The following is a 16,416-nucleotide window of genomic DNA, read 5'->3' as shown; positions in this document are numbered from 1 at the left end:
TTTACCCACATTGAAGCATAAAGGGCGATCAAAAGTTTTCCGTATGTGGAAGTTTTGCCCATTGGATGCAAGGTAGCGCGACTCCGATGTGAGTATATAAAAACCGACATGTAGTCAAGCATTAGCGAGGCATTCGCGTATTTCCGAAATGCGTACGGTAAATAAAGAAACGTGAACTACGACGATGTTCTTGCCAAATGCGTCCAAACAGAACCAGTGTACTGTTGTTTCATGGCTACCGAAGTACAAATTTCGGTAGACAACCGTCGGTGAATGAGTAATGTGTGTGAGGCAGCATGTCTGTCGAAAGCTACCGTTGTGGACAAGAGGTGCTGCTGCTTCATGATAACGGATACCCTCATATCGCAAATGGTGTAACGCAGAAGTTACGCCAACTCAAGCCAATTCTAGCACCGGCCTTATAGTTGTGATCTCCCCCTGGGCGAGTATCACACCTTCGGTCCCTTAAAAAAGGCCTTCAAAGGTCGATAATTCCTGCCGGACGAGTATGTGCTGCAGAAATTTACGGAGTTGTGTTTACCAAATGGGTATCTTCAAACTGGTGCCGCAGTGGGACGACTCCCTCAATTCTCACGACAGTTTTGTGTTGTTGGCATACCGTGGACTGTACAGCCTTCGCACGGGAAGTTTTTGATCGTCCCTTATAATAACGATTTAGCCACAATCTCGCTGTCTGAACTTAATCTAACCAACGGTGGCATGGACATGCTCTAACAGTCCCCATACTATCTTCTTCACGGTATGATTCTTTTCTCGGCATATGCAACACAGTTGCGTTGAATGAGCCATAAAACCTACTGTCGATATCCGTCGCTTTAAACACTCGCTGTAAATCTGATTTTGAACGTAGCTGAAGTGAAACGTAGGGTGGTATCCGAAAGTGCCCAAAATTTATGGGTACACAGAAATACTAGGTGTCTCTCCATACACCCTTCTTGTATTAGCATGGAGAGTGACTTGGAGCCGTGAGTGGTTTGGTTAGTCGTTGGTGAGCATATTTCAAACGTCGTTTCCGTGATTTGCGGTACAGCGATGGCTGACTTCAACCTTCAGCGTGTCGGTATGAATTTTTGCACTAAACTTGGGAAAACGGCTGCAGAAATGCACCAAATGTTGAAACAAAGCTTTTCGAGACAGCGGCCGAACATCGACTCATGATGACGACCGTTCTAGTCGGCTATCAATTGGCATCGCACCAGAAAATGTACATAATAGCGCAGATCAGATCCTGAAAAATCATAGACAAGCTATCCAGCACCTCTGCAACGTCTTTTGAATAAGTGGTAGTAGAAGTCAGTGTATTCCATCAGAAGAGCTGAACATGAGAAGGATTGTGGTGAAGTTTGTGCCACGCCGATCAGGAGCAACATCACTGAAAGTCTGCAGTGAAATCTGACGACAGTTTCAAGGCGATCCAAGTTTTCCTTTCAGAGGCTGTCACTGGTAACGAAAACTGAACTTACGGCTATTACTCTGCAACTGGGTATACATTGAATGCCACTGTGCAGAACGATATATAGGTAATTAATACATTTCCGGAAACTTTGAATACCTATTCACATTTTGTCGAGGTGATACTGATTTGTAACGACAGGGATAATAATGTTTTTCAATATGACAAAAAGTTTATGCTTTAGACCGTGTGTTATTACTGTGTCTTTCGGTTTTTCTTCCAATCCACATAGAATACTTTGATTCGCCATAAAGTTGAAGCCTTCTATATGTTATGATTTTGGAATGCATGGGTAGAGTTAGTCGAAAGAAAGGTTCTATAAGCCGCGCCTTTTTCGAGGCCAATTGGCAATGGGAAACGCCGTTCGAGCTCACAAGAGAAATAACGTAATATGAGTGCTACGGGTTTATGAAAAAAGACGGCTTGGTGCAGCAGCTGAACTCGGCTGCTTCGGTTATACTTCGTGTTTTGTCACTACAAAAAAATGGCTCTGAGCACTATGGGACTTAACTTCTGAGGTCATCAGTCCCCTAGAACTTAGAACTACTTAAACCTAAGGACATCACACACACCCATGCCCGAGGCAGCATTCGAACCTGCGACCGTAGCGGTCGCGTGGTTCCAGACTGTAGCGCCTAGAACCGCTCGGCCACGCCGGCCGGCTTTGTCACTACAGACAGTAAATAATCTTCGACTGAATTTTACACCACTAATTTGAAATTTTACTATCTATTTGGGAATAAAATTACAAAAAAATGGTTCAAATGGCTCTGAGCACAATGGGACTTAACTTCTAAGGTCATCAGTCCCCTAGAACTTAGAACTACTTAAACCTAACTAACCTAAGGACATCACACACATCCATGCCCGAGGCAGGATTCGAACCTGCGACCGTAGCGGTCGCGTGGTTCCAGACTGTAGCGCCTAGAACCGCTCGGCCACTCCGGCCGCCAATAAAATTACATTTTAAGCTTCGTTTTTCCTCTAATATGGACGACAATCAACCTTTACCGCTGACACAGGAAACCTTATAGAACGGCACATAAAACATCTTTTTTGGCTCTTCTAGCGATATGCTACAGTACTGCGGCACGGGGATTTCAGAGTTCACCAGGACTGCAGATTCAGATCTGCCAAAAAAATAAGAAATTGAAGATACGAAGGTTGGAACTTAAATAGTGGAAACACTACTGTGGAAACCCTATGCAATGGAATCTACTATTGTCGCTGATAGCACACCTTGTTGACATACCTACCTTACCTTCGAGCAAATGGACACGCCCGTTCCACGTCACCGGCTTGCGCACAATCGATGGAAACACAGTAATCAATTCTGTCTCTAAGCTGGTCGTAGGTTGTGTTCCAAAAGTGAACAACATAGAGACAGAAGTGATGACACTTTCTGCAGGACCTGACCATCAGTTTGCAGGGCAATGCTCAAGCACGTACAGTGCAAGCTGTTACCGATTTGTTTGACTGATGGGGCTGCTAAGCGCTGTACCACCTACTGCACTCCCTTGACTTAAGCCCTCGTGAGTTCAACTCGATTTCTAAACTGAACGAAACACTTCACGGCATTCGCTTCAGAACTGCTACAAATTCATCGGGCAATAGACCGCGCCGCTCGAACTGTCAACACATCTGGCACTGCTAAGAGTATCCTACGACTTCCACATCGCTGGCAACGGGTTATACACAACGCTGGTAACTACTTCGAAGGCCAGTAAAACTTTGAAACACGTATCTATTTTGTACGAGCTGTAAATAAATAGTTGCCACTATTAAAGTTCCAACCATCGTATTATGACCAACCGCCTTTAATGGTACACTGTCTGGATGGGGTAGTCGGACTACACAATGCAGAGGAGTAATTGGTAAGCACTTACTAAGGCAGGCTCTGTTGACTGTGTGTTGCAGGAAGTTTATCACGCTGCACATCGTAGACGAGGACAGCTACGAGAAGGACATGCTCTTCTACGTGCAGCTGGGCGAACCGCGAATGCTAGGCGGTGAGTAACATTTCCTACGGGCGCCGCAGCCGCAGCCGCAGCCGCTGCCTTTGCTGTTTCACACACGCCATCGAACTCACCCATTCATTCAGACTCACCAGTGTCCCGTAAAGTAACCAAAAGTTCTGAACTGCTATTCTGTTACACACACTCACGATTTCATTTCGAAAACATGTTCACCACAGTCCTTCTACAACATACAACATGTACACTATGAATGCGACTACTGATACCTTTTTTGACACTACTCGTACACTTTTCAGTGGCCACACTACCTTCGACAACTCAACAGACGAAATGCATCGACAGGTTCGTATCGTAGCTCCGTGGTCACGACACAACACTTGTTGCTTTTGACTGACGACAGATGTTCGCCATAATATTTATTGCTAGCTGTATAAGTCGCTGCAGTCCGTATTTCCATGTAATGCTGTGTCATTCACTTCTTGACTTTGCGTGAGGCGACGACGTCTTCCAAATACGGTACGATCAGCGGACCGTCAGTAGTTGCGTGACTGATGACACGTCTTTTCCCACACCCGTACCGAAATCTCGTGTTTCTTTTTAGCGTCTTCCGCGAAAGGTGGGTCCTCTTTCTTCTGTCCAGCAATCACTATAAGTGTATCATGACGTCGCCCAGATGGTGCTGGTTTGCATGTAATGTGATGTTCACCTCGACTAAATATCACGTTCGCACCCACCATTCTCGGTAGCTTGTGATACTTCTCACATCGACATCCTCGCCAGACATTTCCTGATAAACACAGTGGCTATTACTTGGCAAAATCTAAACTGCGAAATAAATGAAAAACTTAATTACATAATTTGGCTAGTCTTTTCAGTAGCGTTTTTACATCGTCGATACACATTTAGAAGTCACCGCACCATCAGTAATGCAATTGTTATATAAAGATCTTTATTGTGATGTCAACAAGCCAAAACACGTATCTGTGGGAAGTATAGTGAGATATTAATTGTAATTTATGCCCACCCTCCTACCCCCTCCATAGCATGTTTACGGCCAGACGAAACACGCAAACCTTCCTCGTGAATCAGCGTCTCTGTTAGTGAAAACCGTATCAAAATCTCTACAATATTTCCTAAGATAAACCCGAACATACGGACAGAAACATCGGCATAGGACTTTAATTTATAATATGTGGGGCTACTGATATAGAAGATAGATCATAGATAAACAGAAGAATATTTTTGTTGAAACTTATATTCTCCCAGTGAATTTTGCTGATTTGTTTTGGAGACGATACCACAATGTCATGATGACACCGCAATGAATGTCCTTAGGTAACAGCTCAAGACCGAATGATGAAGCCATGACTGGGCTATATACGCAGTCATAGTAAAAATGCTACGAAAATAACTAATAGAGTTTTCTATTAGTACCATTCTTATGCTGCCCAAGGAAATCAGGCAACTGCTATGTCCAGATAAAATTTACAAAATTCTCTGAGAATGTGAGACCAATTAAATGGCACGGTTTATGCGAACCTCTGAAGAACACTCTACTGCGTACGAAAAACACGTGAAATCAAGAAATCTAAAAATTCCAATGGGAGCTGAGCACAAGTGTGCGACGAAAGATTGTAAGATTATGTTCGATAAAAGAAAAATTTCTCTCTCTCGGCTCCAGCTGTTGGAACCAGCCATGTAGTGCTGATTGACGATACTAAACCTACATGGCGATTCAAATCCTCGTCCCCCCCATCGAGAATTAGGTGTTCCATAGTTTCCTTAAATCGTTAAGCAAATGCCGAGATAGTTCGCTAGAAAGGACACACTCGATCACCTTCCTCATCCTTCCTCAGTTCCAGCTTGTGCTCCATCTCCAATGACCTCGACGTCGACGGCACGTTGAAACCTAATGTACCTACCAACCTCTTACAACTATTGAGGCCAACCTAAAGCCAGTCAAAATTATAATTTCGGCATGTCCATCCTTGTTATGTAGGAGAAGAGGATCACACCTGACAGGAGTATTACAATTTTGAACACTACCGTCAGCTGTAATTTCATTATCAGTTTATTTGGCAACCCTTTTCGACGATACACTTCGTCATCGTCAGGCCCTAAAAATAACATAAAGGCAGCTAGATTAGCAACAGCATGACATCAAAAGCAAAATTGTACCTGGAATTAAAATATGTAATACATAGTTATTCTGTGTTTACAAACGATCTACATACAACCTTAATAAGTGTATTGTGATCAAAAGTATCCGGACACCTGATTAAAAATGACTTACAAGTTCGTGGCGCCCTCCATTGGTAATGCTGGAATTCAATATGGTGTTGCCCACTCTTACCCTTCATGACAGCTTCCACTTTCGCAGGCATACGTTCAATCAGGTGTTATAAGCTTTCTTGGGGAAAGCCAGTCAACTATAAGCGACGTGTAGCCCTGAGGAGAGATGACGATATCGATGTCTGATGGTAGGCCTTGGCACAAAATCGGCGCTTCAAAACGTTCACAAGGTGTTCTATAGGACTGAGGTCAGGACTCTGTACAGGCCAGTCCATTGAAGGGATTTTATTGACGTGCATCCACTCCGCCACAGGCCGCGCATTATGAACAGGTGGTCGATCGTGTTGAAAGATGCAACCTCCATCCCCGAATTACTCTTCAACAGTGGGAAGCGAGAAGGTGCTTAAAACATCAATGTAAGCCTGTGCTGTGATAGTGCCGAGGAAAACAACAAGGGGTGCGAGCCCCCTCCATGAAAAACACGATCACACCATAACACCACCGCCACCGAATTTTACTGTTGGCACTACACATGCTGGCAGACGAAGTTTACTGGGCACTCGAAGTACCCACACCCTGTTATCGGATCGCTACATTGTGTACCGTGATTCGTCACTCTACACAACGTTTTTACACTATTCAATCGTCCAATGTTTACGCTGCTTACACCAAGCGAAGCGTCGTTTGGCATTTACCGGCGTGATTTTTGGCTTATAAGTAGCCGCTCGACCATGAAATCCAAGTTTTCTCACCTCCCCCTAATTTTCATAGTACTTGCAGTGTATCCTGATGCAGTCTGTAATTCCTGTGTGATAGTGTGAACAGATATCTGCCTATTACATATTACGACCCTCTTCAACTTCAAATGGTTCTGAGCACTATGGGACTTAACATCTGTGGTCATCAGTCCCCTAGAACATAGAACTACTTAAACCTAACTAACCTAAGGACATCACACACATCCATGCCCGAGGCAGGATTCGAACCTGCGACCGTAGCAGTCGCGCGGTTCCGGACTGCGCGCCTAGAACCGCTAGACCACCGCGGCCGGCTCCTCTTCAACTGTCGGCGGTCAGTCAACAGACGAGGTCGGCCTGTACGCTTGTGTGCTGTACGTGTCCCATCACGTTTCCACTTCACTATCACATCGGAAACAGTGGACCTAGGGATGTTTAGGAGTGTGGAAATCGCGCGTACAGACTATGACACAAGTGACGCCCAATCACGTGACCACGTTCGAAATCCGTGAGTTCCGCAGAGCGCCCCATTCTGCTCTATCACAATGTCTAACGACTATTGAGGTCGTTGAAAAGGAGTTCCTGCTGGCAGTAGGTGGCAGCACAATGCACTTAAAATGACAAACGTATGTTTTTGGGGGTGTCCGGATGCTTTTGATCACATAGTATATATGGGGGGGGGGGGAATCATCATGTTGTACTCTATGTCAGCACTGCTATGTACACGGTCACATACAGCAAAACTCAATCTCTGTACAAACAAAGTAACGTGAAAACAGAAATGAGTACCTACACACAAGTCCCATTACAAAACCAATCAGTTAGTTAGTTAGTTAGTTGGTCGGTTGGTTGGTTGCGTGTTCCACCGATCAATCGCACGGTACGGTAGCTGTTATGATGTGGAATGTCTCAAGTGCTATGGTATAGAAGGAGTTGCCAAGGAGATATGATTTCAGTTTATTTTTGAAGCTATTACTTCTGTCAGACATTTTATTTCATCTGGTGATTTGTCAAAAAAATTTATAGCAGCATAGTTTACTCCTTTCTGTGCCAAAGATAGGTTGAGTAAAGGATAGTGTAAGACTTTCTTTTTTCTGGTATTATAATCATATAATCATAAACGTCACGTTGTTTTTCAACTGTTCCATGTTGTTGAGAACAAATTTCATTAGTGAGTATGTGTACTGTGAGGCTGTTGTAAGAATTCCCACACATCATTCTAACCGTTTTCTTTTGAGCAGTGAATACTTTTTGTCTAAGTGTTGATTTACCCCAAAATATTATTCCGTATGACATCAGAGAGTGAAAGGATGCAAAGTATGTTAGCTTACCAATGTACGTACTTGCAGGGCTAGAAGTATGGAAGCCAATACACATCATAGTAAACGACATATTTAAAAATACGTGGTTAATACATCTAGCAATTAAATATCCACTAACCTTGGGTATGATCGTGCGTATAACATGACTACAAACATAATCTAGTGGTGTGATGTACATACACCAATACAACTGGTCTATGTCGTAACCAGCAATAAAACTGACAACAGTAGAAAGTCTAAATAAAATACGTAAGGAACAAAACAAATAATAGGGGACAAAACCTATCATAAGCCTATACACGTTGGTATGAAGACAAGACAGAGAGAAAAGGACAATCTAATGAAAATAAGAACAACTCATCCAAACTGTCACTGTGTTGAGTGTTGAGATATAAGTGGATCATCATGGAACGTGCTTCTTCGTAAAGTGCCAACACTATTGGAACACAGTAACGTATCAAAACAATGTGAAAAGCCATATCAATATGGATTAATGAAACCACTTATGAGTATCCTAATTATTCGAGTCAAAAATGGCATGGGGTCTTATCAGGTGAAACAATAAGAAAGGGGGTGGTTGCATGTTATGTGACGCATAAGGCGTTAACAACGCAACCATGTCATAAGACTCATCAAAAATATACTAGGAAAGAAGGGCATATCAATATTCATTTAACATATTGAGCTCTTAAAACATTAACCGTGCAAAACGGCCTTCTAGTGGAATCCCATCACAAGATTGCGGAAATATACGAGAATAATGAACTATTTACTTCAAGCGTTACCCAATAAAGTGGACTGTATTTCGGAGTTAATTAGTAACAGTTCAAGATACCTGAGTAAGAGCTGTAGACTAGAATCATGAGATGAACTCACCGTAAAATAGCTATTAGCCGAAGACAATAGAAAGTGGCATTAGAATAGGACGAATCTATGTTGCACATAGCACGCAGCAGGAAAAGTAGAAAGAATTACATGCTGCCTGCGCGTTCGTATATCAGGATTATTAAACACAAATCGGAATCGGAATTTTGCAATACAAACAATACAGTTCTTAAGGTTGTGTTCAGAACGTTTTTAAACGACAGAATATCTGCGTATTACATATTTTAATTCTAGGTACAATTTTGCTTTTTATGTTATGCTGTTGCTAATGTAGGTGCTTTTATATTACTCATAGTGCCTGATGATGACGAAGTGCATCGTCGAAAGCGGTTGCCAAAAAATTGATAATGAAATTACAGCTGACGGTAGTGTTGAAAATTGCAATAAAAATTATAATTTCTCCAGCATCGGCATCAGATATAGCGCTTACGCCGTCAGTTGTTCATTGTGCTTGAAATAATAAAGATTGGGGGTCGGAGTCACGTCGACGAAGCGTTGGAGTCGGAGCACCTCTCAGATACGACGAGGATGGAGAAGGCGACGGGCCGTGAGATTTTTAAAGCAACCGTTCTGGAATTCACCTAAATTTTTTTAGGAAAAACCATGGAAAATAATCCGGAAGGCTGGCAATAGCCTTATAACGCTCTGCTTCTAAAGCGAGTCACAGCGCCAAATCACAAGTTTTGAGTGGATGAGTGGTGCCGAAACAAGTGTCCAAGATTCGCAGTTGCCAGGCTAATTTGCACTATTTGATCAAAAGTATCCGGACACTTACTAGTAGACATTAAAATGTGATGTGTCCAATATTCGCCTTTATGACGGCTTGAAGTCTGCTGAAGACACATTCAGTGATGTGCCAGAATGTTTGTGGAGGTGTGGCAGCCCCTTTCTTCCTCAAGAGAAGGTAGCCATGTTGGACGCTAGAGTGTGGAGCCTAGTCAACGATGTGACTCATCCCAGCGGTGTTGATCTCGGTTCAGGGAATGAATCTGATCAGGCCAGTCCATTTCACAACTGTTTTTGTCCTCAAACCAGTGCCTCACAGATGCTGCTTTATGACAGAGTGCATTTCCTTGCTGATAAAAGCATCGTCTCCGAACCGTTCCTCTGCTGCAGCCATTACACAGTGCTGTAAAATGTGTTCGTATCCTCACGCATTTAGCATTTTTTCAAGCAGAAAAAGGGGATGACCCTCTAACCACGAAAAACACAACCATATCGTAACACGGCCTCCTCCCCACTTCACTATTCGCACTAAACCTCACGACAGGTTACGTTTCCCAGGCATTCGCCAAATCTAAACCCTCCCATAGGATTGCCACAGGGTCTATCGTGATGCCTCACTACAAAACATTGCTTTCCTATCATGCACTGTCCACTGGCGTCGCTCTTCGAACCACCTCAAGAGTCGCTTAGCACTGACCACTGAAATTTGTGACTTGTGAGGAACTACTCCACCATTGTACCCCATTGTTTTTAACTCCATGCGCACAGTCATTGTGCTAGCCGAACTGATGGTAGCCCGTTGGAACTGACGAGTGATTTCTTCCGTCCATTTCAGGCGATTTTTTACATCCATCGTCCGCAATGCTCGACGGTTCCTGCCCATCACTAAATCAGCTTTGCCCGGTCTTGATTCAGCTGTGGTTGTTCCTTCAGGTCTCCATCTCACAATCACATCGCCATCAGTCCACTTGGCAGCTTGAAAGGGCACACATTTCACTGGGCGGGACATCCACAACTGTTATTCATCATTGACTGATAAAATCCGCTACTTTAGTAAAAACTATTAATTTCTGCGAAGGAAAGTTTTAGGACATGTATCCCATCTCCAAGCGCACCTGCAAAATTATAAATCAATAATAATATCTGTCCACATGGTATCCCCGGCACAGTGGAGGAACAGTATTTTTCCCGTCTTATGGTGAGAAGCTGTACGGTATGCAAAGTGATGCGCAACTGGAACCGGAATGTTTTCCAAGTTTTCAATTGGCGGATTTAGTTTTGTTGGCGAAGATTGCACGCGGGGCTTTCCGCGGTCTGGCAGATAGTTTGATGATGTTTGGTTTGTGGGACTCTCAACTGCACTGTCATCAGCGCCCATACAATGTCCCAATTTTTACACAGTCCAATTTTTTTTCACAGCCCAATCTAGCCACTGTCACGAATGATGATGATGATGATGAAATAATGAGGATAATACAAACACCCAGTCCCCGGGCAGAGAAAATCCCCAACCCGGCCGGGAATCGAACCAGAGACCCCGTGATCTAGAGGCAGCAACGCTAGCGACTAGACCGCGAGCTGCGGAAGCTGGCTGATAGTGTGAGGAGCAACAGATTCGGTTGTGAACCACGGAGGAGTGCGAACGTTTTCGGTCGCGTCCCACGAAAATGGTTCGGTTTTTGGACTTGGAATCTGGGTGCAAAGGTGTATCCAAATCAAAGAAGGCGACGGATGTCCTCCGACTCACTCGACGCCGAGGCACATTGGGCACTCCATCTCGATTTTTCTACACGTCTATGATGAGTATTCCGCAGCAGTTTCACTAAGAATCTTTAGAGTGGCTTCTCTTACTTTTCTGCAGGCCCGCGGCAGCAGCTATTGTTCTGAAATTAAAGCGTATTGTAGTAGTTTCCTTCCAGGTTCAGTTCACAACCACTGTCATTAGTATTAATCATAGTCAGATCGCGTTATCCATTTAAAGTCACAATTAAAGTCGAGTCATTACCCTTGTTTCAATTTGTCAACTACCAATCAGATCACTTTGCGAATACGAAACAGAGTATAATCAATATGTTACGTCGATCCATATTCCACTTAACTCATGTTTTTATGAACAAAACTGTTGTGATATTTAATTCTATCAAGTATTCAGTTTCACAAGATCCCGTGATCATCTTTAATTATCTTTCTTCCGTATGTGGAAGTAGTATTGCAGTAAGAAATAAAATGCGTCATCTTTAGTTTCACTTCACAAGGCCACATTTTATAGTCTTTTGCGTTTAAATTCATTACATATAATTTTCATTGTAGCGTCACTGAAGAGGACTGTGTCTCAGTTATTGAGATGCAGAATTTCATTAGAGGTACCATATTTCTAACCACCAGAGAGACATTTTGCAGTATAACAACATACACATACTGTGATAAAAAATATAATTAGAGATGGAGGAATACTTGCTGACAGGTATTTTCCAGCACAACACACACTACTTCTTGCATGTTGGAAGATTGAACAGATATTTTAAAAAGGGGATAAATTTCCAATAAATGCAACTTGTTGTGTTGGCGCACCCAGTCAGCAAATGCACTTTCATGCGACTCTTTTGCTTTGCCATTTTTTTAACAATATTCCTCTTGTCTGCAGTTATAGCCTGCTCCATTATCATGCCTTTCCACTCTTGATGCAGAAAGCTGTGAATATGTTTTCCTGGCATATTTTTAAAACAAATAGACTTATTAAAATCTTCTTTGCTCACTGTAAGCATCTTGTCAATTGAACACGAGACCTAGACGTGCAGAGCGAATTGCTAGAAGAGGTGGGGGCTGAGCTTGCACACCATTGGCCAAGAATCACACAGCGATTCATTAAGAGCATGATGACGTTGCTAAAAGTCATTTGCCATCTGGAGGGGGAGGGGGTGGAGTGGGTAGGTAATTGTGGGAAACTGTTTAGGGAGTGGGTCAGGAGGGAGAAGGAAATTACGTGAAATTTGGGACATGGAGGAAATTTTGGGAATGCTGGTATTGACATCAGCGATTCCAGGAATGCTGATACTAGCATCAGAGATTTTTGCGCTCGTTCTCTCACTGACCCCCTACTTATGATCGCATCAGCATAAGAATGCACCATGTCATAAAGCAACATTTTTCCACAGTACCATTCCTGAAATGGAGTGGCCTGCCACGAGACTCCACCTGAACCTAATGGAACCCCTTTAGTACGAATTATAACGTCGGCCTGGTACCTGACCCAAGCGTCCAACTTCACTACCTTTTCTCGTTACGGCTCTTGTGGAAGAATGGGCTGGCATTTCTCCACACACGTTCAGACAACTCATCGAATGGTCCTCAGCAGGGATCAAGCCATCATAAAGGCGAAGGGCAGACAACATACTCAATATTAATGTCTATTAATAGGTATCTAGAAACTTTTAAGATAGTGTATAAATAAATTTCCACAATTTCTGTGCCGCCACATTGCGTTCTCACTAGTTACATGTCGTTTGCTTTGTCGCAGATGTCTGCTACTGACCTCACAGTCTCTGGGTTCGGGTCGCGGTCCAGAATACACGTTTAACCTGTTGGGTAGTTGCACAGCGCCGTGCATACTGCTGCAAAGTGAAAGATTTACACTGGCTTTAGTTGGTTACTGGTCTTAGAAAGAGGATCCACCTGTATTTTCGACAGAAAATTGCAAGTTGATGATGAAGACAGCGGGAACAGCTGCCGAAAACTCAAGATTTTAAATGTATTTGACGCGGCAAGAAAACCAAAAACATATTGTGCAACGATACAATCGAGAAAAAAAACTCCACGTCCGTAACAGACAAAAATTACTTTAGGATCCACACTAACAATTAATTCAGTCACATAGTAAGCAAAAAGCTCAGGACCCATATTTTCGCATAACGCAAATATGTTAGAATTTCTGTTTCTGTCACTTATGACTCTTTGTCCAAACTGTATAAGCATCGCGGATGATTTCAGCTTTAAGCAATTGTCGCGTGATAACTGACCATAAAACAGAGGATCTCTCATCAACTTCATACGACAGTATTACCAACCCTATAAGTCACCTGTAATATCAATATTACGCAGAATAAGTACATTGTAAACCAGGAGACTCGTACTGTAAAGACGTAGAATATCAGTGAATTGCCTGGAAAGCTGGCTTTCTACAAAGCGCGGCGCTGCCACGAAAGCTCCTTTACACTACTTCTTTGCCTTCTAGTGGGCACAGGTTTCTATTGTTACTCTTGAGGTAGAGTATCACAATACATCCATAACTTCATACAGTATGTAGTACTTCAGACAACTGAATTTTAGCTTCTGGTAAGGAACCGTGCAGTGGGAGAAAACTACAATTAGGCTAAGAACGATTAAATATGAGATTCCATGATAGAAGTTAAGAAGAAAATACTACCTATAAAAACTTTACTTATGTCTTCACCACACTTTTATTTTTCATGAACTTTACGCGTGTCGACTTTCGGTCGTTTTCAAAGGCTATAACATACAACACATAACTGATATCAGACGATATGAAAATATGATACAATTCACCATTGTTAAGGTGCATATTACAGCGACTTATGGCTTCCTAGCTTATCCGTGCTATGTCAGTCATACAAAAACATCAGGTACAGTGTATCACGTCAACATTTTTGAGCATGAGACAAATACAAACAAGAGAAAATCTTGGAAGCCAAGTACACTAAACCACTAGGCGGCGGTGGGTACGTGGTACACACTGCAATTTGTTTCTGTTTACAACCACAATTTTCATCGTTGCAACGTATAAAATGATTTCATCAGGCAACATGGAAATCACTTACAATGTTTGTTTAGTGGACAAAGTGCGATACTCGACTGAGGCCAGGAATGATAAGTATGAGGGCACGGAAGTTTACAGGATTAAGTGTAGAGATTGCGATTAATTTTATATAGGACAGATTGGTAGGTCCTGCAAAAAACATTTTAGGCAGCATACCTATGACAGCAATGAAGGCAAAAGTCAAACTAATCATAAGATTGTGCACAACATCCCATAGGGGCTGCTATTAAATATATTTGAAGAATTTGAGATTTTTCAGAGTAAGACAAAATTTTCGTCAGAAATACTAAACGGATAAATAGATTTCACCAATAACTGGTTTTTCAGTCTTCAGTAGATGGAGACGCGCTACAGTTCGCCGCTACACAGTAGTTTTTTTATTGTGATAGACGGCGTATCATTCTGTATTGTATCCCCGAGATCAGGCACCTTTGTGTGGCTTCCTCCTGTGTTTTGTTTTGTGCACAAGATGAGTAAAAGTTTATTTACTGCGTATTTAGCGTCACATGCGCGGACTGGTCATAGGCCTACAGAGGATTCATAAGCGGTTGCTCAGCGCTTCACGCTGCATGGCACAAGTTCAGAACTGTTGATAACAATGCTACTATACTTGTTTCACCACTCATTTGCGTTATTTAACTTAAGGCTGCATTTTATGAACATTTGTAGTCACAGTATTGCAAACGTTCTTACAGGATTTTTAATATGCCGAGATTAATATCGTGCACCCATTCCATAACTTGAGTTATTGCGTTCTGCAATGCTTGATATCCACAGAAAACCAGTTTAATGGTCATACAACTATAATAGATCTTATATACGTTATCCTAAGCGTGCCGATAGAGTATAAATAAGCGGCTACTCAGCGCTTCAAGCTGCATGGCGTAAGCTGAAAACTGTTGACAACACCGCTACTATAGCTGTTTCACGATGCCTTCGCGTTATTTTATTTTATCTGTGATTTTATAAGAATTTGTAGTCACAGTATTACAAGCAGTTTTACAGAATTTTTTAATATGTTAAGGTAAATGTTGTGTACCCTTTCCCCCGTGCTTAAGTGCGTCATGGTGAGCTACAGTTTTGTATGGTCATACAATCACAGAAGATCTTATGTACAGTATCGTAAGTGTGCCAATTTTAATCAATTCCTTTACAACCCTCTAGTAATCTGTGCAATTTTAACTTTTATTAAATATTTATGAACTTTTACTGACGTTAGCAATTTATATGCTGTAAGTAGTAAATAAAACAAAAGATTTGTTTGTTAACTGACTGGCCCCAGCGCCAATCAGTGCGTTCTTCCAATGTATTAGATTTAAAAAATCAGTAACACATTGTTTTCTAACGTAACATCTTTTGTAAAACATTTTAAGTGATTTCCATGTTGACTGATGAAATCATCCTATACGTTGTAACGCTGAAAATTGTGGTTGTAAACAGAAACCAATTGTATCGTGTATCATGTATCGAGCGCCGCCTAGCGGTTGACTCTACTTGGCTCCGAAAATTTTCACTTGGTAGCAGTTTGTACTTGTCTCGTGCTCAAAAATCTTGACGTGATAGGATGTATATGATGTTTTTATATGACTCACAAAGCACTGGTAATTTAGGAAGCCATATTCTAGTCGTTGTAATACGTACCTTAACAATGGTGAAATGTATCATATTTTCATATCAACGTTTGAAAATGTTGGAAAGTCGAAAGGCGTGAGGCTGATGAAAAATGAAAGTGTGGTCAAGACATGAGAAAAGTTGTTAAAAGTGCATTCATATGGCCTCGTCGTCTCACAGCATTTCCGTGCAAACACTACTTAATGAAACAATACTATCGCATTCTGTTTTAATATATGCATTCCAGCAACAAAAGTATAAACACTGGTTAATAAATTCTGATGTCCTCGTGAAACAAAGTTCCTGTTACACAATCAGACAGACCATTTCATTCATAGCAATCATTGCAGCAACTGTGCAGAGCTTCTGTGTCTTTCGTGCTGTGTTGTGTTTACATCTCATTACAACTGCGAAATTCAGCCTTTTGATAGCGATATCTCGAGCCATCTACCTCCTGTTTATGTCTGCGCGGACAACTACTTCCTCCTTTCTGATCTTTCGCTCCTGTTAATCTTCTGCTTTGGTTAGAAACTACATTGCATTTTCATAGATATGAATA

General features: G+C 42.1%; 1 protein-coding gene across 1 annotated transcript in view; it reads left to right on the top strand.

Annotated features, from left to right (window-relative positions):
- Positions 1-3,397: 3,397 nt before the first annotated feature.
- The window catches only part of LOC126258453 (sodium/calcium exchanger 1-like), a 208,246-nt gene continuing 195,227 nt past the window's right edge, over positions 3,398-16,416 (top strand). Inside the window, exon 1 of the mRNA XM_049955645.1 lies at positions 3,398-3,483. Coding sequence (XP_049811602.1) covers positions 3,441-3,483 — 43 coding nt within the window. The 5' untranslated portion in view covers positions 3,398-3,440. The remainder of the gene's footprint in view (positions 3,484-16,416) is intronic.

The sequence above is a fragment of the Schistocerca nitens genome, chromosome 1, assembly GCF_023898315.1.
Source record: "Schistocerca nitens isolate TAMUIC-IGC-003100 chromosome 1, iqSchNite1.1, whole genome shotgun sequence".
Lineage (NCBI taxonomy): Eukaryota > Metazoa > Arthropoda > Insecta > Orthoptera > Acrididae > Schistocerca > Schistocerca nitens.
Note: the sequence above shows the minus strand (reverse complement) of the source record. Positions and strands in the feature narration are given on the sequence as shown.